At 38.9% G+C, this 24,699-nt stretch overlaps 1 protein-coding gene across 1 annotated transcript in view; it reads left to right on the top strand.

The window, feature by feature from the left end:
* The window catches only part of LOC140161079 (BBSome complex member BBS7-like), a 37,804-nt gene extending 13,330 nt beyond the window's left edge, over window positions 1–24,474 (top strand). The window contains exons 5-15 of the mRNA XM_072184467.1: window positions 1,377–1,636; window positions 3,252–3,318; window positions 4,325–4,505; window positions 7,014–7,098; window positions 8,051–8,153; window positions 9,584–9,851; window positions 13,219–13,421; window positions 17,870–18,034; window positions 18,773–18,986; window positions 20,546–20,669; window positions 22,259–24,474. Of these exons, the coding sequence (XP_072040568.1) occupies window positions 1,377–1,636; window positions 3,252–3,318; window positions 4,325–4,505; window positions 7,014–7,098; window positions 8,051–8,153; window positions 9,584–9,851; window positions 13,219–13,421; window positions 17,870–18,034; window positions 18,773–18,986; window positions 20,546–20,669; window positions 22,259–22,398 (1,810 nt within the window). The 3' untranslated portion in view covers window positions 22,399–24,474. The remainder of the gene's footprint in view (window positions 1–1,376; window positions 1,637–3,251; window positions 3,319–4,324; window positions 4,506–7,013; window positions 7,099–8,050; window positions 8,154–9,583; window positions 9,852–13,218; window positions 13,422–17,869; window positions 18,035–18,772; window positions 18,987–20,545; window positions 20,670–22,258) is intronic.
* Window positions 24,475–24,699: the final 225 nt, after the last annotated feature.

The following is a 24,699-nucleotide window of genomic DNA, read 5'->3' as shown; positions in this document are numbered from 1 at the left end:
GGTACAATAAAAAGCTATCTTTGTCATGTTTCTCTAAAAAGTTTTAATATATAACTAAACAGCAGATTGTACTCTTTCACTCTTTAAACATTTGCCTGCATTTTTGATGATTTTGCCTGTCCTTGTCAGGTCCTTGTTGTCGAGGACCAAGGACTTTGAGGTCCAAGGCCAAGGACTACACGTCCGAGGCCAAGGACTACATGTCCGAGGACCAAGGACTTCAAAACCTGTCCTCGAGGAGTCCTCGAGGCCAAGGACAGTACTCGAGGACTACAACACTGATTGATATATGATGACGTGCACGCTGTTGGTCGCAGCGCTCACCAGTGTTGTAGGTCTCGAGACCTGGTTTTGCAGTGTCTCGGTCTCGGATGTCAAGGTCTCGGAACTCTAAAGTCTCGGTCTCGGACCTCAAAAGGCTCGGTCTCGAACATTTTTTTATTCGAGACCTGTCGAGACCTGAAAAAAAAAAAGAGATGATTTTCTGTTGTTATTCATTATTTATTCCTTACCCTAAATTTCAATGAATGTTGAAGAAATTGTTAAGAATAAAGATATCATTTTCATTTTATAAAGTTAAAAGTTATAAGTAAATCATAAGTGAGCATGTTAGGATGTGAGCTTCCAATTTCAGTTCATGATTAAACATAGGTGGGCAGGTGGCGGAAGCGAGGATCCCACTAAACTCTTGCAAGGGGGACATTCTCCACAAAAGCATAATAAATGAACAAATAGTTGCCCTGCGCAGTGTGCATCTTCTTTTCAGCACGAAAAACACTGTGTTTTGGGCCCAAAATATGGTAAAATTGCTCAATTGTGCGCGCTTCGCGCACTGGCGCTTCACACACTAGCCTAATTTTGCCTCCACTATAGCCAACATTTTTGAAATTTTCCCCAAATTTGGAAGAAAAATTATAAAAATTAAGGCAATATGCGGGTCAAAATTTCTTGAAAAGTTGGTACAATGATGGGTTCCCTTTCAAATTCTCAGCGGCACACCCCTACCCAAACCAAACTTGAGTATCCCGGGATTAAACCAAGGTCTCGGTCTCGGTCTTGGTCTCGGAACTTAGAGGTCTCGGTCTCGGAAGGGGTGGTCTTGGTCTCGGAAGGTTTGGTCTCGGTCTCGATCTCGGATGGGCAGGTCTTGGTCTCGGTCTCGGACATAGAGGTCTTGACTACAACACTGGCGCTCACGCTAGTTGTGCGTTGCGCACTGTGTGACTATGCAAATTTACGCGAGCGTGAGTTGGGACTTTATTGATGCGCGCAGTAACAAAAGCCGAATAATTTCCGCCTTACATAAGCCGAACAAACGTTAGTAAAGGCATCAATTTATGAAATTTAAGCGTTCAAATGTCTTTCCATGTTGACAGGTGGGTATGTGGCAGCCATCTATTCCTTGGAGGCAGCTATATTTTCAACCACTACATAGACTGTAAAGATGAAAACTACTATTTATGTAGTGACCGCATCAATGACGTCTCCTGCCTACCAATGCCCAGAGTGACAGAGGTCACACCAGTCCTGGCCTGCCAAGACAGAGTATTGAGAGTCATTGAAAAATCTAATTTACTTTATGAGCTGGAGGTGTCTGGACCACCCCAGACTTTATGCGTATATGCTAATGATGGAGGTAAGGTCGTAGAGGGCTATTCCAGTTGAAATCCATACACCCCCTGTGGAAAACATGACACAGGGTGTATATTTCAAATGGAATCATGCATTCACTAATTCCATTTGAAAGTCACACTCCCTGTGTACATGTAGATGATAAGGTTATGTTTTCCATAGGGCACCTTTGTTTTATAACCACTAAGGTATGGAACATTTTTTGTTTTGGTTATATAGCCCCCTCTTCAGAAATATTTAATTATATTCACTAGCGGTCTCCCGTCTTTCGCGGTTTGTAAATAAATTCAATGTAACAACTGTATCACCACCCTCCGAGTTTTTATTGCGAACAATTTTACCAACTTCCTAATTTATTCCTTTTAATCAACTTCATGTCATGCACTTTAAGCAACATCTTTGTTCCCCCTTGTTGTCTCCTATCCTCCCGTTCTTTCCGCTGTTCCCCTTTAGCTCACTGCCCTCTTCTCCCTCTTATCCGCTCTGCCTCTTATCTGTCCCTATTATCATGGTTTTAGTACTTCTTCCTAGTCAACTGCTAAAAAATTTGTGGATGTGAAACATGATAAAATACAATTTTTAAGTCAGTATAAGTAGGTCCTATGCTCAAAAAATTGATAACGGCTATTGATTTGTATTTTTGCCATTTCCGCAAAGTTTGATGGTCACCTATGCATCGCGGATTGTTAAATAATATCGCCAACCCATGGCACCCATGCACCCTCCTCACTCATTTTGATTCTCCATGTTTATTATTCCCACTTGCTTTAGAGGCAGCGTGTTGATACGTGATGTCGCGAGATGACGCGAACTAAATGATACACATTTTTTTTTTTGACAGGGCATGTTAATACGCGAAGACGCAAGATTTTTTTGTTTGACGCGATGTAGTTATTAGGCGGACATAGTAACTGATTCTATAATCTTCATCTCCATAGACTTTACACTTTACATGTAAAATGAAAAAATCCATTAAAAAAGGATCCCATTTCAAGTTTGTTGCACACAATGCAAATTGAGCAAGTACACAATTATGCAATGCACTAGCTTTCGATAGGGCTATATAAATTATTTTTTCATCTATTGTATGTTACTGTTATCTGAAATAAAATATAATTTAAATGTCCATCTGAAACATAGGTTAGGGGTTGTATGGATTTCAACTAGAATAGCCTATTATGGATATAGTTGTATTGGAACTTGATGGAAATGATCAGCATTATGTACCAACATTTACCAGGTCATTCAATGGTAGTCATGAGTCATCAGGGCTAACTAAGGTCAGATTAGAAGGAATACAATTTTAATGAGCATGTGCTCTTTCCATACTGGTTAATCACACTCCCATATGATTGCCCAAGGTATTTTATGAAAGTAGACTTGTTGCTCAAGAACTGCCTTGTTGAGTATATTTTAGAAAAAAAGTATTTGTAAGTTTGCACCAAATATTCCACCAAAATCCTGAGTGCATGACAAGAGTATTAAGATCAGAACTGCATGGACATGTTCACTGCACATTTAAACCCTCCTCCACTCCCCAGGAAATCAAAAGGTAGTTGTTTTAAGGGTTTATCAACAATAATACAGTGTAATTGTTTTGTTTCATTCATTTACCACAGGAGAGGATGGGGAAGAGATGTTGTATGGGACAGCTGATGGTAAAGTGGGACTTGTGCAACTCAACAGGTAATTGTAATGTATAGTTGAGACAAATATTATGGTGCAACAGAATGCATGGGAAGCAAACATAAATTTTATTTCAGTTTGAAAATGTTGAGATTCAGTTTACCTTGCAAAACATTCAAGATGATACATAATGTAGCTAGATTCCATTAGGAGAGGGTTTTCAGCAATAAGAAAAATTGTGTTTCAGATAATATCTTTTCTTGAAGTTTTTGTAAAGTTTGTAAGTGATAAGGTCAGTCAGGGTACTGGAAATTTCACCCCAAATAAAGAGATCAAATATTTGCAATGATTTCACTTTCTGGTGAACATGGTGATCTGAGCAAAATCACCTGGCAGGCAGAACTTTCCTCTTCCTGCAATTCATGCTCTGAATATGACACATGAACTCAGAGAAAGTTTAGGTCCAGAGTAATAACTACCGTACCACAGGCCTTGCCGTCTAGATTTTAAAGGCGAGTGGTCAATCACTTGCTAGCATGATGCTAGGCGAGTGGTCGAATCACTCTCTACATTTTAATCGAATCACTCGCTAAGTCTGAAAAATTATTCATATACTAATATGAAACAATATTACACACTGTTCACAAAGCTTCACAACCTTTCTTTCGTATCCAGGGTTTAAGGCTAATTATTACAGTAGATCGGATACAGGATACACTGAAGTGCTTGCATGTAAATTGATATTGGATTCAATTTTGGGCGATTCGCAGCAAGCGATATTTAGTGTCTTTGGCGAGTTTAAAATCACTCGCTAGAAATTGAGTTTGGGCGAGCGGTGGTGAGCGAGAGTGATCGCTCGCCTCTAACGGCATGGTCTTCTACCATGATGTTCATGTTGTGAAGCCAGTCATTCCCTGCACAACCATGCTTGAGCCTTAAAAGTACCACTTTATGCCAAGTTTAACCATTTTATAACAACTATCAGAGCATGCATGCTAGTGAAAACATGGAAAGATATGAAATAAGAATGAATAGAACAGTACCTTGTTAAATTTTTTTATTTTAGGACATCACCATCACACCGATGGGAAATTCCTAACGAGAAACGTAATGGTGGTATTCTGTGTATGGATAATTACGACATCACTTCTGACGGCGTGGTAGATCTTCTGATTGGACGAGATGATGGCATATTGGAGGTATATGGGTACGATGAAGCAGATGAACCCGTACTCAGATTTACCCAGGTTAGTTGAAGCTGTGCTATGACATCTTCTCTAACTTAGTTTAAATCTTTAAAACCAAGTTGAACTAGTTCTGTTCATGACGGATATATCAGCCTGTACTTAGGGTTTAGATGACATGTTATACTTGTCCTTGTTGAACCTATACTTACCATAATAAACTAGATTTTATGGGCCAGTACTGAGATTCATGGAGTGTGAATTTCAAATGGGGTTACCTGAATGGATGACTCCATTTGAAGTCTACACCCCCTGTGTAGAAGATTAAAGGTGAACCTCATTGAAAATAAAGTTATATATCAATGGAAAGCTTATGATGTCAGGATATTAAAATTATTTTTTCCGATTTTTTTGATGGCCAATAAAGCTGAAAAATTAAAAAATGATTGAATTTTGGTCTTTTTCAAAGCGCCAAAAAGCACCCAAATCAATCGTCTATGACCTTGGGAATGCTCGTGACGTAAGCTCAGGGTTCGCAGTCATGTGATCTTACTCAGAAACGTGTAAACAAGACTTGCTTCCTGTACTTTGCAAGCTGCCCGGCAAGTCTGATTTTCACAATAAAGCTTGAAATTAGAGGAATCTTCAAGTTGCTGGTTCCTTCTTTATATATTAGAAATAATAGAATTATTGTCAACACATAAATTTTCCGTAAATTTTTGACAAAATTAGTCATAACTGGCTGGGTATAACTGGGTAATTGAGTTTGAATTTCGCGCTGGGATCAATCCCATGCGCAAATGCTTGCTGCTACCGATGTCATGGACTGAATAAACATGATCGAATAACAAATTAAATACTTGTTTGTGACATTCCCTATATATTCTTGATTCATTGTAAAATGTCTGATTAAAAAAATATCGTCTTGCAGTAATCCAAAAATTAATAAAAAACCGCCGATTGCATCAAATCCAGCCCATATAAAGGTTTTCATATTTAGCGTATTGCGGTAATACATTCTTTCCACACAATCGCGATTGAAAGAAACAGATACTCGGGCAGACACTTTATTATAAAATAAATACAATTTAGGCTTAGTAGACCGTTATTTGATGGAATTCTGAAATCTGAATAAAATTAAAATATTGTCACTTGTGTCATGATTCTTTAATGATAGTACAATCAGTGTATGGTACTGAAAAAGTGAAACATTCATGTTTTATGGATTACCGAACACGATGCGTAAATTGCTGCTGAAGTGCAGGGACGGATATGCACAAACACAGCGACTCGCTTCGGGGCTTCGTCCTCTGTGTTTCATGGGGTGTTTCAGCAAATTTGATCAATCGTTCCCTATATTTGGAACATTTACAGGAATAAATTTTGCTGATGAAGTAGCAATAAGTTGGAAATATCAGAATGTGAATATCAAATTGGTCATTTTGTGTGCAAGTACAGTACAGTCGCAGATACCAAACACTCGGCGTAGTGAGACTCAGTCAGTCACTGAGCTCATCCCGTATGTATTTATATACTGAAGTTCGCCTATCATACATGACCGGTTGTAAAGCTAAGAAATAATTAAAAAATCCTGTACATGTACCTTATTCTATTCCTTCATTTTCTCATTGTGATAAGTTCATCTCAACTTGGTGTGACGATCTGAACTGGTAGCACTAGCAGTTATTTTTTTGTAATCTGTTTTCATTCCGGATCTTTGGCGAATCTTCGCTCTTCGTGCTTTTACTGTAATATTCCCTATGCATATCGTGGATGGCTTGGCCTATCCCAAATCACCCGCCAGCACTTTCCCCATTTTTAAATCCACACACTTTATTCAGGAACTTCATTCTTAATTTGATCATGATATTTCCTTCATATTATTCTTATTTTATTGAAGATATTTTTCATGTAAAGTAAGTTGACAATGACTGAATTTGTGCATTGGCCCGATGCATGCCACAGTAATACACGGACATTGTGTTTACAATCAAACCCGGAAGTAACTGTGTGTCCCTGAGCTGGCGTCATCAACTAAAGCGCCCAATTTGAACGATTTCGTTTTGTAATTTAGGGGTGCCAAAATCCAATCTTTGCATGGAGATTATGTCTAGCCTGGCACGCTATGCAAATAAAAATATTCTTTTCTGCTTCCTGACATCATAAGCTTTCCATTGATATATAACTTTATTTTCAATGAGGTTCACCTTTAAGCTCATGTCTTCCATAGGGGGTGTAGTGATTAGCTGTACCAAGTTAGCTTTTACATGTATCATGCAAGGTGAGGTTCAACCTGGTTAAATAAACATTGCAATCTTTTGGTGAATGGATAACATCTTGCCATAGTATTTTTCAACCTAATGTGGCAGTGATATCAACACGTTGAGGTAACTGTTTGATGCATGTATCTTTGGGGCATCTTTAAGTGTGTGTTTACCCTTTGTCCCTGCAACATGAGGGTGAAAAATGGTATAATCATGTTTTGAAAAGAAATCTGAAATACATTTCATATTATTAAGTTATTATGATAGTGGTAAAAAGTGTAAGCTATTTTTTTATTTCTTTTTCCAGACATTATCAGAGAGTGTGAGCTCGGTCCAGGGAGGTGTGGTAGCTAGTGCTGGCTATGATGAAATCATTGCATGTACTTATGCAGGTATACAACCTTTTGAAAGTATCCCTTTTAATTTCTCAATAGATGATTATATATCACAGCAGGTTGCACTGCATGACTCTTGGACTTAATGATGAAACGCCCAATTAAATTGCACACAGCAGCAAAATTGACTGGACTTGGAAATGACTTGATGTTCAAATCGGATATTAATAAGTCATGCTTGCGACAGACCGTGTCTACTATTATATCTGCAACACTTGAAACATTTCAACAGTTGAAGTGCAAAATGTGTTCTGCCTTGTGTTATTTGTATTAACTAGTGATACCTCAGTGCTTCTTGTGGGTCCCTGCTAGCTGTGTAAATGGGAGCAACTTACTTGAGACGAGACACAGTTTAACATTATAGCATGGATCTTGACCACCAAGCTTGTCATTTTGTTGCCTTTGTACCTTAATTCCATCCTGTATCCTTGCAATATTAATTTATCATCATAAATCTCATAATTCCATCCTGTACTCTTAACCATAACCATATACCCATGAGCTGTTCATTTACCTTTTTTGTCCTCCTTTTTTCCCTGTATTGTGTTAACTGCATTCTGACACATAAGTGCATGATAGTTCTGTGTCATTTCTCAAAAACTCACATTTTCACCAATTTTGAAGCCAATTCTTTATATCAATTTCAACCAAATATAGTTTATAAGATGCCTTGTATATTCCTCAATATGCTGGATCAAAACTGACAGAGCCTTTTACCCACACACCCACATACCCCATGTACACACAACATTAGTTGATTTATAGTAAGATGAAAAATAAGTTTTATTTCATAATTTAGTATACATATTTGTGTTATGAATGGACAAATACCACATTTACTGTATTTTAATTATGGAGGAAAAGTGCCGCTCCATAATTGGCCATTACAAAAGTATCTCTTTTACATAAAATAACAAAATTAATCAAAATAAAACACCTTTGTTGACAGGATGGATCCAGGGCCTTACCACTGAGCCTCAACATAAGGAAGCTGGTCCAGGTGACAGTGTCAAAGTCAGCGAAGAATCCAACAATAAGATAACAGCACTTAAGTAAGATTTGATTTGAATATATATTCTTAATCCACATAGCTATACTTGGGGCCAATCCAGGTGAAAGATGTCACTTTTCCACTTCAATTCTCGCATTTCACAATCTATGCGCCCCCATTCGGTTTAAATGCGACAGTCATCATAGCGTGTTGAATTGTGGGAAATTGGTCGACAAGCCAGACCCGGAAGTAGATATCACCAAGCACTCGCACATAATTTCACATTCAGTTGTCACAAATAGAACACAGGAATATACGCCATTGTCGGTTTTAAATATTATTATGATGTTACATGCGAATGCACACTAAAACAGCAATTTTACAATTATAGTAGATCCATTTACTATCTATTAATGACACAGCATCCTTCGTATGAGTGGAGCTGTTTTCAACATCTTTATTATCACACATCCAATGGCAGCTACAACGCCAATGGTAGCTAGAACGGCGATGTCGACTCTGGAGGTCAAAAATTGGACTGCCAAGAGCAACTGCTGGTGGCGCATCGTATTGTGAAACACAAGAATTGCTAAGGCTCTTTTGATAAGAGAGAAGTGACAGGGCATTCTGTTTCAGTTGTCTTCAAGATGCATGCTGGTTTTTTTACTTCTTTGTTCATTTCTTCATTTCCTGGTGTACATGTAGATCTTTGTTTCTCCAAGATTCAGGATCATAGACAATCAAATTTGATTATCTCATCAGGGGCAAGAAAAAAAAACTCATGATATTTTGCATTGCCAAAGAAAGCAAATCATTGTGTCAGTGCAATATCATTTTAAGTGACTTTATAGTGATTTTGCAAAAGCATTTTCATTATTTAAAGGAGTATTTCATGATCCTAGCATCTTCTTTTTATGACATTTTCAGAAGATATCCATGAAAAAAGCTTATTCCCATAGGCCACTGTGTTGTAATTTTGTTCTGGTATACCAGAAGTCCAGAATGTAATTAAGATTTGACGATATTTTTGCTAAACGAATAAATAAATCTGCAAGAATTTTTTTGTACATAAACATCATGTAGCCAGAGGTTTCCAGTGGTATTATAAATCTCAACTTTTTTTGAGAAAAGTGGGGGGATGAAGCTGTGGATCACAAAATGCCCCTTTAATGATAATGTAACTAATTGAATACCTGAGTGGAAGAAGGGTCCATCTCCATCAAAACTGGGTTTTTTTTGTCAACAATTATTAGAAGTACTAGAAGCAAATGTCTACAGAGAAGAACAGCAGTCCCTTGCTCAGACTGACGCATGCGCCCTGTTAATGAGCGACATAAGCGGACCTTTGTGTTTGTTTCAAGAGCGCCGCTCTGCGCTGACCAACGTTTTGACGCCTAATCAGCCAATCAGATTATCAGTTTGTTGTTATGATTGTCAGATGATTGAATCTGCCAAAACTGTACATCATGTCATCATTGCCTTTTTACACAGACAAGAGCTTGAGGAGATGCAACAGAAAGTCTTGCAAGAGCGGGAGAAGTACCACTACGCAGCGATGAACACCAAAGCTATCTCTGCCGTCCCTCAATTCAATATCAACGACAGATTCTCACTGAATAAAGATGATGCTAGTTACACGTTGAGCATAGAAGTGCAGATTGCTATAGACAATGTGTTATTACAGAGTGATGTGCCTATTGATTTATTGGATGTGGATAAGAACTCTGCTGTGGTTAGCTATAGTGCCTGTGACTCAGAGGTAAGGAATAGAGATGATGATACTTACAATCTAAGCATAGAAGTACAGATTGCTATAGACAATGTGTTATTACAAAGTGATGTGCCTATTGATTTATTGGATGTGGATAAGAACTCTGCTGTGGTTAGCTATAGTGCCTGTGACTCAGAGGTAAGGAATAGAGATGATGATACTTACCATCTAAGCATAGAAGTACAGATTGCTATAGACAATGTGTTATTACAGAGTGATGTGCCTATTGATTTATTGGATGTGGATAAGAACTCTGCTGTGGTTAGCTATAGTGCCTGTGACTCAGAGGTAAGGAATAGAGATTATGGTACTTACAATCTAAGCATAGAAGTACAGATTGCTATAGACAATGTGTTATTACAGAGTGATGTGCCTATTGATTTATTGGATGTGGATAAGAACTCTGCTGTGGTTAGCTATAGTGCCTGTGACTCAGAGGTAAGGAATAGAGATGATGATACTTACAATCTAAGCATAGAAGTACAGATTGCTATAGACAATGTGTTATTACAGAGTGATGTGCCTATTGATTTATTGGATGTGGATAAGAACTCTGCTGTGGTTAGCTATAGTGCCTGTGACTCAGAGGTAAGGAATAGAGATGATGATACTTACAATCTAAGCATAGAAGTACAGATTGCTATAGACAATGTGTTATTACAGAGTGATGTGCTTATTGATTTATTGGATGTGGATAAGAACTCTGCTGTGGTTAGCTATAGTGCCTGTGACTCAGAGGTAAGGAATAGAGATGATGGTACTTACAATCTAAGCATAGAAGTGCCGATTGCTATAGACAATGTGTTAGTTTTTAGCGGGTATGCCGTCGGACAAGTTTAGAACTGTCACGCTTTTGTCAGTAGCTCTACCTTCTTCAGGACAAAGTACCTAATAATGAGACATGTAGGCTGCCCCTTACCTGCTGGCGGCTCTGAATAGGTCTTCTACCGCCGTCAACTATGTTATTATTTTAGTGGTGCTGTGTGCAGATTTAGCCAAACAAATGTGATGCTATAATGATGTATATTCATACGTAGCGGTAAACGTAAATAGAAAGCAAATTTATACTTCTCGCTACTCAAATTTGGTACACTCACGGGCGCTTTCACCGGGTCAACCGGCTTCTTCAGCGGATGTTATTGCTCTGAAGATTGTTGTTGCTAGTAATGTAGTACTAGGATACCTCCGATGGCGTCCCAGATGTTGACCCGGTGAAAGCGCTCCGGTGAGTGTACCAAATTTGAGTAGCGTAGAAGTATAAATTTGCTTACTATAAATGTGATGCTGCTTCATACCATGGAAGTAAGAGACATGGAAGCTGGTCGATCCAACACCTATTGAATTATTTACGTAACATTCTATAGAGAGTACGTATCAAGCTATTGTGATAACAATGTAGTCAGCGTGTCTTTGATGTGGATCAGACTTGCCGCCTTTATTGCCAGTTCGTTTATTTACAGGTTTATTATTTTGAGCAAAAATCGTGTTTTTCTTGATTATGTTTCAAGTATGTTGTTTTTATTCGGAAAAAAGTGACAGGGATGTTAAATTTGTAATCCATAATTACAGAAATCCAATCAAAATATCGATTTCTACCCTATACTTACAGATTTTCTTAAACTTCAAAATATTGGAAATCATGCATTTACGTCTAAACCGCTAATTAGCGGTAATAATTGATATGCGCACTTGGCACATGTTTTACATTATAAAATGAATCCGCATCTATTTGTGTGCCGGGGCTGCCCGAAATTGCTGTTGACCAGAATGTTCCAGAGTCGGGTATTATCTTTACATTTTGCGTAAAATAAATTGTATTTCATTTCATTTTCTGTTTTAAAACTGATATCTGAAAGTCTAGCATATATATACATTTAATCGGTAGTTTTTCACATAATTACATACTTTTAATAAAATTGTATAAATTAAACTGATAGCATTCTGACCATTACGTAGGGATTTTATAAAATCTGTTTGTGTTCATAAATTTAGTCATGCACTGCGGTAATATAACACAGCCCATTGTCAGGACTCAGTACACAACCTCGTACTGCTATTGATTTTTAAGCGCGAACTTTGATTTTAGACATGGTACACGTTGACCATGCGTTGACTCAATTGTTCCACTTTCACCTGTACTGCTTTTGTTCAGTATCGCGGCAAGTATGATACTCACTTTGATGTAGTATTTGACCAGCTTCCATGTGTATTACTTCCATGTTCATACTAAGAATAAGGCTAATGTAAATGTCTGTTATATCAGTTCGGGGGCACTGCTAATTCAAAGACGTCTCTGATATCAAATACTCTTGAAGCGTCATGTCACATAACAGTATCATATTTCAGAGACGTCTCATAAATCATATACTCCCTAGTTTCAAAACCCAGTCGCAAACGATATAAATAATTTTGATGACGGCAGCACAGTGTGAATAATTTTGTGTATAGGCCTTATCAGGGTTGTAGCTAGCAGTTGAGCATGTTGAGTGCCTGCTAATTTTACTATCCAATTCATGAATTGGATAGTAAAATTGGGATTTTTTTTTACTTCAAAACATTTGATTTTGGCCATTGCAATCTAAGTGTGATCTGGGACCATTTGTCAGAATTTGCACAGATAGATATAATTTTGCACAGGTAGATATTTGCTAAACATAGGAAATCTTATTCACTCAGCTTCGTTCCGATGTGCTGCATCGAGTGCCTAGCTGTCAACAAAGCTCGACATATGTGATATCACAGACCCCCGTATGTGAAATCCTGACCCGTCTTTGAAATCAGAGACGTCCGGTTATTACGAGTGCCCCCGAACTGATATGAACCATATCAAATGATACCCCTGGGGGCCACTCAAGTTTCATACTGTACACATGCGTGACCAGAAAAACACGAAAAAAGTAGATATTGTCCTTTTCGCAGAATAAATGTTTAAGAGGTCAAAAATGTCTTGTTTTCTAGAAAAAGGGTTGTTTTTGAACTTGTATAGTTGTTGTTTTTAGGGGTCAAAGTGTGTTTTGTAACATTTGTGTTTTCTGACTTGCATCATCACACAAATAACATAAATTTTAAAAAATACATCTAATAATGGGTGTATTTTATCAAACACATGTACAAGTTATACCTTTCAGATTACAATCCTGTTTAGGGGGTAAAATTTGTTACAAAATCATGCTTAATTCCTGTTTTTTGCTCAAAAGGACAAATACTGTTTAGAGTATGGTTTGAAAATCCCTGATCATGCATGTGTACACTATGAAAGTTGAGTTCCCCCCCCTGCGGAATAATACCCACAAAAAGGTCAGTACTGATTGCTACATTGCTTCTCAAAGTGTTTATATTTTTTAATACTCCACAGAATGGTAATTTCCTACTAGCAACATATCGATGTCAAGCTAACACCACTCGTCTTGAACTCAAAGTGCGTTCAATTGAGGGTCAATATGGCACACTGCAGGCCTACATCACACCAAGACTACAACCCAAGACATGCCAAGTCAGGCAGTACCAGATCAAACCGTTGTCATTACATCAACGAACGCATATATTAGATGATACAAGGTAAGAGCACTTCAATGTTACATACACATAGGCTTTTATATGGCACACTGCAGGCCTACATCACACCAAGACTGCAACCCAAGACATGTCAAGTCAGGCAGTACCAGATCAAACCGTTGTCATTACATCAACGAACACATATATTAGATGATACAAGGTAAGAGCACTTCAATGTCACATACACATAGGCTTTTATATGGCACACTGCAGGCCTACATCACACCAAGACTGCAACCCAAGACATGTCAAGTCAGGCAGTACCAGATCAAACCGTTGTCATTACATCAACAAACGCATATATTAGATGATACAAGGTAAGAGCACTTCAATGTTACATACACATAGGCTTTTATATGGCACACTGCAGGCCTACATCACACCAAGACTGCAACCCAAGACATGTCAAGTCAGGCAGTACCAGATCAAACCGTTGTCATTACATCAACGAACGCATATATTAGATGATACAAGGTAAGAGCACTTCAATGTTACATACACATAGGCTTTTATATGGCACACTGCAGGCCTACATCACACCAAGACTGCAACCCAAGACATGTCAAGTCAGGCAGTACCAGATCAAACCGTTGTCATTACATCAACGACGCATATATTAGATGATACAAGGTAAGAAGCACTTCAATGCCACATACACATAGGCTTTTATATGGCACACTGCAGGCCTACATCACACCAAGACTACAACCCAAGACATGTCAAGTCAGGCAGTATCAGATCAAACCGTTGTCATTACATCAACGAACACATATATTAGATGATACAAGGTAAGGGCACTTCAATGTTACATACACATAGGCTTTTATATGGCACACTGCAGGCCTACATCACACCAAGACTACAACCCAAGACATGTCAAGTCAGGCAGTATCAGATCAAACCGTTGTCATTACATCAACGAACACATATATTAGATGATACAAGGTAAGGGCACTTCAATGTTACATACACATAGGCTTTTATATGGCACTCTGCAGGCCTACATCACACCAAGACTACAACCCAAGACATGTCAAGTCAGGCAGTACCAGATCAAACCGTTGTCATTACACCAACGAACGCATATATTAGATGATACAAGGTAAGAGCACTTCAATGCCACATACACATAGGCTTTTATATGGCACACTGCAGGCCTACATCACACCAAGACTACAACCCAAGACATGTCAAGTTAGGCAGTACCAGATCAAACCGTTGTCATTACATCAACGAACGCATATATTAGATGATACAAGGTAAGGGCACTTCAATGTTACATACACATAGGCTTTTATATGGCACTCTGCAGGCCTACATCACACCAAGACTACAACCCAAGACATGTCAAGTCAGGCAGTACCAGATCAAACCGTTGTCATTACATCAACGAACGCATATATTAGATGATACAAGGTAAGAGCACTTCAATGCCACATACACATAGGCTTTTATATGGCACACTGCAGGCCTACATCACACCAAGACTACAACCCAAGACATGTCAAGTCAGGCAGTACCAGATCAAACCGTTGTCATTACATCAACGACGCATATATTAGATGATACAAGGTAAGAGCACTTCAATGCCACATACACATAGGCTTTTATATGGCACACTGCAGGCCTACATCACACCAAGACTGCAACCCAAGACATGTCAAGTCAGGCAGTACCAGATCAAACCGTTGTCATTACATCAACGAACGCATATATTAGATGATACAAGGTAAGGGCACTTCAATGTTACATACACATAGGCTTTTATATGGCACACTGCAGGCCTACATCACACCAAGACTACAGCCCAAGACATGTCAAGTCAGGCAGTACCAGATCAAACCGTTGTCATTACATCAACGAACGCATATATTAGATGATACAAGGTAAGAGCACTTCAATGTTACATACACATAGGCTTTTATATGGCACACTGCAGGCCTACATCACACCAAGACTGCAACCCAAGACATGTCAAGTCAGGCAGTACCAGATCAAACCGTTGTCATTACATCTACATCGCATATATTAGATGATACAAGGTAAGGGCACTTCAATGTTACATACACATAGGCTTTTATATGGCACACTGCAGGCCTACATCACACCAAGACTGCAACCCAAGACATGTCAAGTCAGGCAGTACCAGATCAAACCGTTGTCATTACATCAACGAACACATATATTAGATGATACAAGGTAAGAGCACTTCAATGTCACATACACATGGGCTTTTATATGGCACTCTGCAGGCCTACATCACACCAAGACTACAGCCCAAGACATGTCAAGTCAGGCAGTATCAGATCAAACCGTTGTCATTACATCAACAAACACATATATTAGATGATACAAGGTAAGAGCACTTCAATGTTACATACACATGGGCTTTTATATGGCACACTGCAGGCCTACATCACACCAAGACTGCAACCCAAGACATGTCAAGTCAGGCAGTATCAGATCAAACCGTTGTCATTACATCAACGAACGCATATATTAGATGATACAAGGTAAGAGCACTTCAATGTCACATACACATGGGCTTTTATATGGCACACTGCAGGCCTACATCACACCAAGACTACAACCCAAGACATGTCAAGTCAGGCAGTACCAGATCAAACCGTTGTCATTACTTCACCGAACGCCTATATTAGATGATACAAGCTAATAGCACTTCAATGGCACATACACATGGGCTTTTATATGGCACACTGCAGGCCTACATCACACCAAGACTACAGCCCAAGACATGTCAAGTCAGGCAGTACCAGATCAAACCGTTGTCATTACATCAACTATCTCTTTAATGATACGGCGCCCACCACAATGTACGCTCACTCCCTACCCGCCGCTCTTCAATGCCACATACACATAGGCTTTTATATGGCACACTGCAGGCCTACATCACACCAAGACTGCAACCCAAGACATGTCAAGTCAGGCAGTACCAGATCAAACCGTTGTCATTACATCAACGAACGCATATATTAGATGATACAAGGTCAGAGCACTTCAATGTCACATACACATGGGCTTTTATATGGCACACTGCAGGCCTACATCACACCAAGACTACAGCCCAAGACATGTCAAGTCAGGCAGTACCAGATCAAACCGTTGTCATTACATCAACGAACGCATATATTAGATGATACAATGTACAAGGTAAGAGCACTTCAATGCCACATACACATAGGCTTTTATATGGCACACTGCAGGCCTACATCACACCAAGACTGCAACCCAAGACATGTCAAGTCAGGCAGTACCAGATCAAACCGTTGTCATTACATTCACGCACTCATCTATTAGATGATACAAGGTAAGAGCACTTCAATGTCACATACACATGGGCTTTTATATGGCACACTGCAGGCCTACATCACACCAAGACTACAGCCCAAGACATGTCAAGTCAGGCAGTACCAGATCAAACCGTTGTCATTACATCAACGAACGCATATATTAGATGATACAAGGTAAGAGCACTTCAATGTCACATACACATAGGCTTTTATATGGCACACTGCAGGCCTACATCACACCAAGACTACAGCCCAAGACATGTCAAGTCAGGCAGTACCAGATCAAACCGTTGTCATTACATCAACGAGCATATATTAGATGATACAATGTACAAGGTAAGAGCACTTCAATGCCACATACACATAGGCTTTTATATGGCACACTGCAGGCCTACATCACACCAAGACTGCAACCCAAGACATGCCAAGTCAGGCAATACCAGATCAAACCGTTGTCATTACATCAACGAACACATATATTAGATGATACAAGGTAAGAGCACTTCAATGTCACATGGGCTTTTATATAGCGCCATTACATGAAGGTCACAATGCCACTATTTCGGTGAATATCAGTACAAATTGTATGATTATTTCAGCAAATGGAATATACAACGTAAGAAGAACAAATATGTACAAAAATATTAATAGGGGCTGTGGAGGAAATTTGGAAGAGCTTGATGAGACCCTGGTTTCAATCTGCATGCTGCCACTTCATCACCAAGTGGCACACTCTCAGCGGCATGACTCTGAAAGCCAATGTTGTTGCTGTGTTCATGGTCCAAAAATCCAGTTTTCATACATCAGAGCCACAATGCTCTTGAGTTTACTTGAATTCAAATAGGCTGATTGCATATTCCATAAAAATTGTTGTCTAAGTGACAAGCGGCAGGAAAGTACAAAACCAGCATTAGATTGTGAATATCCATATATACAACAAGTAAGTTACTAAACTAACTGTTAGCTACCTATACAGGTATGGCTCTTTGTACACGGGACAGACAGTTTAACATCCACTCCGAAGGATGGTGTACTATCATAGTTCATTTACCCAATTCTAAATGCACCATGGTTTAAAGAAAACTATTCTAAATCATTTGATCACTGAATGCTATGACATGTCTTTCTTTGATATTGCAGGCAAATGAATGAGTTGAAGTTAACAGGCCAGTTTAGCTTAGCTGAGATCCATTCCTGGGTGTCATTTTGTCTGCCTGAGATCCCTGAGAGAACACCGCCAGGAGACACCATCAACTTTCACTTCTTGTCCACATTCCTGGATACACAGCTAGATTGTTTCTACAAGTGAGTGTGTATTTAGGTCAGGGTTGCCAAACCTGCAATTTGGTAGCCTAATTGGGGGACTTTTAAAGACTTTCCCTGCGACTTTTACAATTTCCTGTCCCATAGACAGGTTAAGAAAAAAGTGGTTGACTTTTCAACATTGGCTCCTGTGACTTCTGGTAGTTTCCTGTCCCATAGAAACCAATGGTTTAGAGAAAAATTGGGTGATTTTTGGGTTGTTGTTTTTTTTTACCCACGATTTGGGCAGAATTTTTTTTTCTATTATTTTCCATAACAGTACTATATAACAATATGCAGACTAATGTTCTTATTTGGGAATCAAAGGCGTCACACAGTATTGTTACAGTGCATCCATCCACTTTGCTTTGTAATGGTGCATCCAACTGAAATTATAATACCTATAGCATCACTACCCATTGCAATATCACACAGGTAAATCAGAAACATGTGTTTATGGACGTACACGGTTTGGAAATAAGCTCTTCATTTGCAGAAACTGAGTTCTCACCTTCTGACAGTTTGTATCAACTTACATAACATCTGAAAGCCCCTAATTTCAAACTTGTAACCCAGAATCCAATCCCTTTAAAATTGGGGTCCATGTACAAGTCCACAAAAGCTGAGCACAGTTTTAGTCCATAATCTCTAAGTAATCTATGTGTCAGTTATGTGCTTTTGTTGTGGTAGGACAGTGTATTATTTTGTGATGTTAAAGGATCTCTAAATGTTCGATTGCAGGCAAGGAGAGGGAACTTTTCGCTCAGACAATATCTCAACCATCTCCATCTTAAAGGATGTGTTAACCAAAGAAGCTACCAAGAGAAAGATCAATCTGAACATTTCCTACGAGTTGAAGGATGATTCCATTCCACTTACGTTACAGCGGATTCATCCCAAGCTGGAGTACCAGCTGCTATTGGCCAAGAAAGTACAACTCATTGATGCTTTGAAGGTATGTCAAGTAGCCTTTGTCACATGTACGAGGGGGTATCCAAAAGTTTTTGACATCACCCAGAAGCAAAGGAGCTATATCGATGAAATTTTGTCAGTGTAATTACTGGTCCTTATGTACATTATGGTCCAAAAATGGTCTCATAAGTATGTTTACTTTCTTTACAGGTGGCGCTAGATGGGCAGTATGCGCATAACCTGTGAAATGGTGAAAATTGAGGCACGCAGCGTGATTAAGTTCCTGCATTTGAAGGGTTAGGCCTACAATGCTCAGAAAATCTATGATGAAATGAAAGCTATCTCACGGTGATGATTGCCCATCATATGGCACTGTTGCTTTTTGAAAAAGGAATTTCCAAACTGGCCACATGTCCCTCACAGATGAGCCAAGAAGTGGACTTCCATCACTTTCGGATGATGCGGCCACAGTGAAGAAATTCAAGAAAGTGGAGGATCTTATCATGAAAAGGTCATGCGCCTACTGCCCATCTAGCGCCACCTGTAAAGAAAGTAAACATACTTATGAGACCATTTTTGGACCATAATGTATATAAGGACCAGTAATTACACTACCAAATTTTCATCAATATAGCTCCTTCGCTTCTGGGTGATGTCAAAAACTTTTGGATACCCCCTCGTATATCGTATACTTGCCTGATTCAGGGAGGGGGGTACTCATATTATTTTTGACAGGGTGTGGGGCGCGAGGTCTGAAACCCCCCACACCCAAGGATTTTTCTCCCTCAAAAAACTGCTAATTTGACTGTTTTACTGAAATTTTCGCAAATCGGGACCCATTTCTAAGGGGTTTTCAACCTTACAAATGGCTGATTTTTAATTTTTTTTCGCAATTTTTGTAAAATGGGACCCTCTTCTAAGGATTTTTTTGACCAAAATTTGACTCTTATCTAAGGATTTTTTGGTGAAAAAGTAACCCATTTGGGAGGCATATCCCGTATGCCTTAACATGTTAGTACCACTCCCCGGCCTGATTCACAGGATTTGGCAATGTTTACATTTCCCATGTGTTTACATTTGCTACACCTTTTGTCGGAATGAGATAAAAACTGTCAGGCAAAAGACCATATACTCTTTTTTTTTTATTAACTTTGGTTTCAGAGCAGTTACCAAAAATTTTATCAAACTTGCTCAGGTGCAACAAGCAACATATCATCAATCATGACATTTTGATGATGAAATGAGAGTTTTGCAAGGTGGATTTTGAAAATGATTGATGTGGTCTGTCATTCATTATTTTGCCTTGTATGAACCAACAGAGGGTCCCATGGATGTATACACCGTAGGTCAACTCATCTATATGTTCATCAACTAACACCTTTTGTTTTAGGGTATAGTATTAGCACGGAATAAGCCTTTAATCTTCCACATGGGAAGTGTGAATATCAAATGGAGCTACCTGAATTGTTGACTCCATTTGAAACCTACACCCCCTGTGTGGGCGACTGGGGTCAAGTCTTCCATGGTGGGGGTGTATGTATGTTAAGAGGAATAACTCAATATTAACACAGTCCATCACATCTCTTTTCCTTTGTAACACAGGAACTTGAAATTCATGAAGGCAATCTTGACTTCATGTCACCAGAGTATCGGCAGATTCTTGAGGATGCTGATAAGCTGCAAACAGAGTATAAGAAACAACCATGTCATCTGGAAAGACTATATGGTAAGTTCTATATGGCTATATTTTAAAATAAATCTTTGTCTCAAAGCTCTTCAGCTTCTGAAAACCTAATGCGGAATGCGGTTTTTGTTTTTTGTGTTTTTTTGTGTTTTTTTAAATGTAGAATTTTTAAATGCTTATCAAGGTGACCGTTATGCATTTTGATCTGTGACTTCCACATATACAATGTGCTGTATGACTGTTTAAAGAAATACATCACAAGTACAGACCGTATCTTGAGTTTTTTGTTGAAAATTTGAAAAAAAAGGGAAATAAAGAAAATATGACTTTATAATAACCTAATGCGCAGGATTTTACTTTAAAAAAATAACACATGCGGGAGTTTTGAGACAAAGGATTTATTTAATATAGCCTAAAATCAAAATAGATTAATTATGGCAAAGAAACTATTATAATGTGATATTCACCTAAATTGAATTTGGTTATTTAAGAACTGTCCTTACTGATTATTAATTGTATAAGAAAAAGCATTTTGAAACTCCCAAAGGAGTGAACGTTTAGATATTTTTACAATAACTGGAGTACGTACAGTCCTGAACTTTCATAAAAATGCAATGTATAAATTTATAGTTTACAGGGTTTGTTTTACCCTTGTGGACCAATTTATACATGTAGCGTCACACATAATTGCGTTCAGTCACAATAGTTAATTGTGTAAGAAAAAAGGCCATTTTAAAAGTTGCACCTGAGCCCATAGCAGTCAGGTTTTCTTCAACAATCACGTGAATAGGCCTAGCCTGCTGTATTGTTTGAGAGTTGACTCCTATGGACTGAGATGCAACTTTTAACACAGTTTAAAACGGTCTCTTTTTTTACATAATGAGCCATTGTGACTGAACGCAATGACGTGTGAGGCTATGCTATAATTTGTACAATAAATAAGGCTGCACATGTCTTTTTACAAGTTTGCATTTCGTCAACTATTTTTCGATGTATTATAAAAAGTATTTAGGGGTGAACTTATAAATAGCGCACCCTGTATGTGTCATTGGCTCCTGAGCAAGTTTAAAACAAAACCTCCATGTAACTTATTTGCAGTTTTTTTAAAAACATGTTCAAGGGGCACAAGTCATAGGAGTTTTTTCCTGAGTTATATACAATAGCTGTGATACATGTTACATGTGTATATATAGACGAATCCGACGAGCCAAGTGATAGTCAGGATTAAGTCGGCCATAGCTGGGGCCATCCGCGCCAAACTAGCTTAGTTCGTTTGGATTGCGATCCAAGACTCCCACTATCGCGAGCGCATAGGAGCACGTAGCACTTGCGCCACGTCACAGGAGCGGTAAACGCTGGACGCCTGTGATACTGGCATTACGTAAAATGGATGGAAGGCCCCCAGCTATGGCCGCCAGTGAGGTGTAGGAATGTGTCAAGTCAGATTTGTGTATAGAATGCAGAAATTGTCAAATGTTTTTCACTGATGAGCTCAATTCTTGGTATACGCCACTTTATAACCAATCACAATACTTCTTAATCCATGGGCTTAATTAAATGTTATCAGTGAAAGGAGCTCTAGCTCTTGATAGATTGATCTAATCCTGTGTTTACCATTTTGTTTCTTGCAGGTATGATAACAGACTTATTCATTGATAAGTTTAAGTTCAAAGGATCCAATGTAAAAACCAAGGTGCCTCAACTGTTGGAAGTATTAGACAATTATGAGCTACAGAACCTAGTGGATTTCTTTGCTACAGGAGGATTATAGGCAAGGCATCCATTGTGAAAACCAAGGCACCACAGCTATTGGAAGTATTAGACAATTATGAGCTACAGAACCTAGTGGATTTCTTTGCCACAGGAGGATTATAGGCAAGGCATCCAATGTGAAAACCAAGGCACCAAAACTATTGAAAGTATTGAACAATTATGAGCTACAGAACCTATACTATGATCAGCTCTTAATAGGCGGGAATTATTCGATTTTTGTTACTGCGCGAGTCAATAAAGTTCCAACTTACGCACACGTAAATTCACAAAAGCACGCATCATTCACGCATAGCGCAGTTCGCGTAGGTGCTGCGCCTCGCTGTGTGTACACCATTCTGTATCAATCCACGATGTTATGAGTCCCCGCCTGTTAAGAGCTGATCAGAGTATAGTGGATTTCTTTGCCACAGGAGGATTATTATAGGCAAGGCATCCATTGTGAAAACCTAGGTACCATTGGAAGAGGTAATTGCTCTCTTTAGACGTTTAGTGGAAAGTGCCTGTCTTTCATTCTGAAGCATATGGCTTGAATTCCATCAACTATAGATTTACTGTGCGTATCTTCATCTAGTCGCCACTGTAGATCAGCCATCTGCTGCTATCCTATACAGGTAACATTATCATGGGCACTGGCTGCAGCCACATTGATGTGTGCAAGCTTGGTAAGGTGTGTGTTATAAACAAACTGTCTATTTGTGTTGTAAATGATGATGGTATTGGTGCACACCTGGTGGTAGCAGAAAGGATGTTCCATTCTGGTGTGGCCTTGGATCTGGAATATTTGTAACTGATGGATGAGGCTGCAGTTAGAGGAACACTCATTGCTAGTCGTCACTTCGCGGGAAAAACCTCATATATAATTCCAAAAGTCAAATGCAAAACCTCATAAGTAAAAAGTGGGCCCCAATTACAATACCTCATATGTAACGATTTTGCCATTTTGTGTGAGACAGGATTTACATATGAGTCACATGTCGACCCTGGTCAAAAATGAGTTTTACACATGTTTCTAAAACGGACATTTAGCGCTTTCAGAAACTGAAAACCCCATGTTGATACAACGTTTCTTTGCGAAGTTATATCAATTTATCAATCGCTGAAAACAATATAAAATAAAAGAATTTTAACACTTTCTTTGCTAATATCTCAAAATCAATATTAGCGACATCCGACTCATTCCTCTTGATCGTGTCACATATGGTGTTGCTCTTTTGGTTATTTACAGATACTTATGCAATTGATATAGAATTTGATCAAAATTGCACATAATGAGGTTTTGTAATTGGGGCCCACTTTTTACATAATGAGGTTTTGCATTTGACCTTTGGAATTTAAGAATGAGTTCCCCCCCCCCCCCAGTGTGCACAATAAATAGGGTACCAGTTTTTGAGTGTGACCTCACACACAACAACAACAAAAAAATAACAATGTTTAACGTTGAAATCCCATGGATGTGGGATGAAATATCAAGTATGTCAAAAATTTGTTGAGAGAACTGTTTAAAATCTCTGTTTACAATCGAGAGACAAGATTAAATCTAGTCAACCAGATAAACATACCTTGGACGTCATCAGGAGTCAAGCTGGTGTTTAACATCACAACCCAGCTGAAGGTCAGTGGTTCTGGCCGCAACGTTGGTTGCTCCAAGGTATGTTTATCTGGTTGACTAGATTTAATCTTGTCTCTCGTTTACGATTCCCAGATGATTGAGAGTATTCACAACTAAATCTGTTTATAATGTTTAACGTACACGTACGAGTAACAGGCCCCATTGTCCACACTCAACAATGCACACACTTAATTGGGTAAGGTGTTCCCGTCATGGAGGCCCACTGTGTGCACTCATGTGTTTAAATCAATGGGACCTGCTACGGTAATGGACGGTCGCTAAAGGTGCAATGTTTGAATATGTACCGTACAGTGTTGGACACAGGTCGACCCGTTATCCAGCACAGTAGGATTTTTTTGATTTGATTTGTTCGGGTTGTGACAACCCTGGATAACCCAAGAAAGCCTCTATTGAAGCTTATTTCCATTGGGGTCCATTTGAACACCGGGACGGGTTAGGAACAGTCAGGGGTTAACACCCTACTCTTTTGAAACTGGCTGCGAGATACATGTACAGGTATGGCTCTCTGCACACGGGACCGACGGTTTAACGTCCCCTCCGAAGGACGGTGTACTTTCATGATTCATTTACCCAATTCTAAATGAACCATGGGGAGAGCGGACGTCTGAATTTAATCTACAGATGTTGCCAATTAATTTCAGACTTTTTTTTTTCCAAGTCAATATCCCA

The sequence above is a fragment of the Amphiura filiformis genome, chromosome 9 (genome assembly GCF_039555335.1).
Source record: "Amphiura filiformis chromosome 9, Afil_fr2py, whole genome shotgun sequence".
Lineage (NCBI taxonomy): Eukaryota > Metazoa > Echinodermata > Ophiuroidea > Amphilepidida > Amphiuridae > Amphiura > Amphiura filiformis.
Note: the sequence above shows the minus strand (reverse complement) of the source record. Positions and strands in the feature narration are given on the sequence as shown.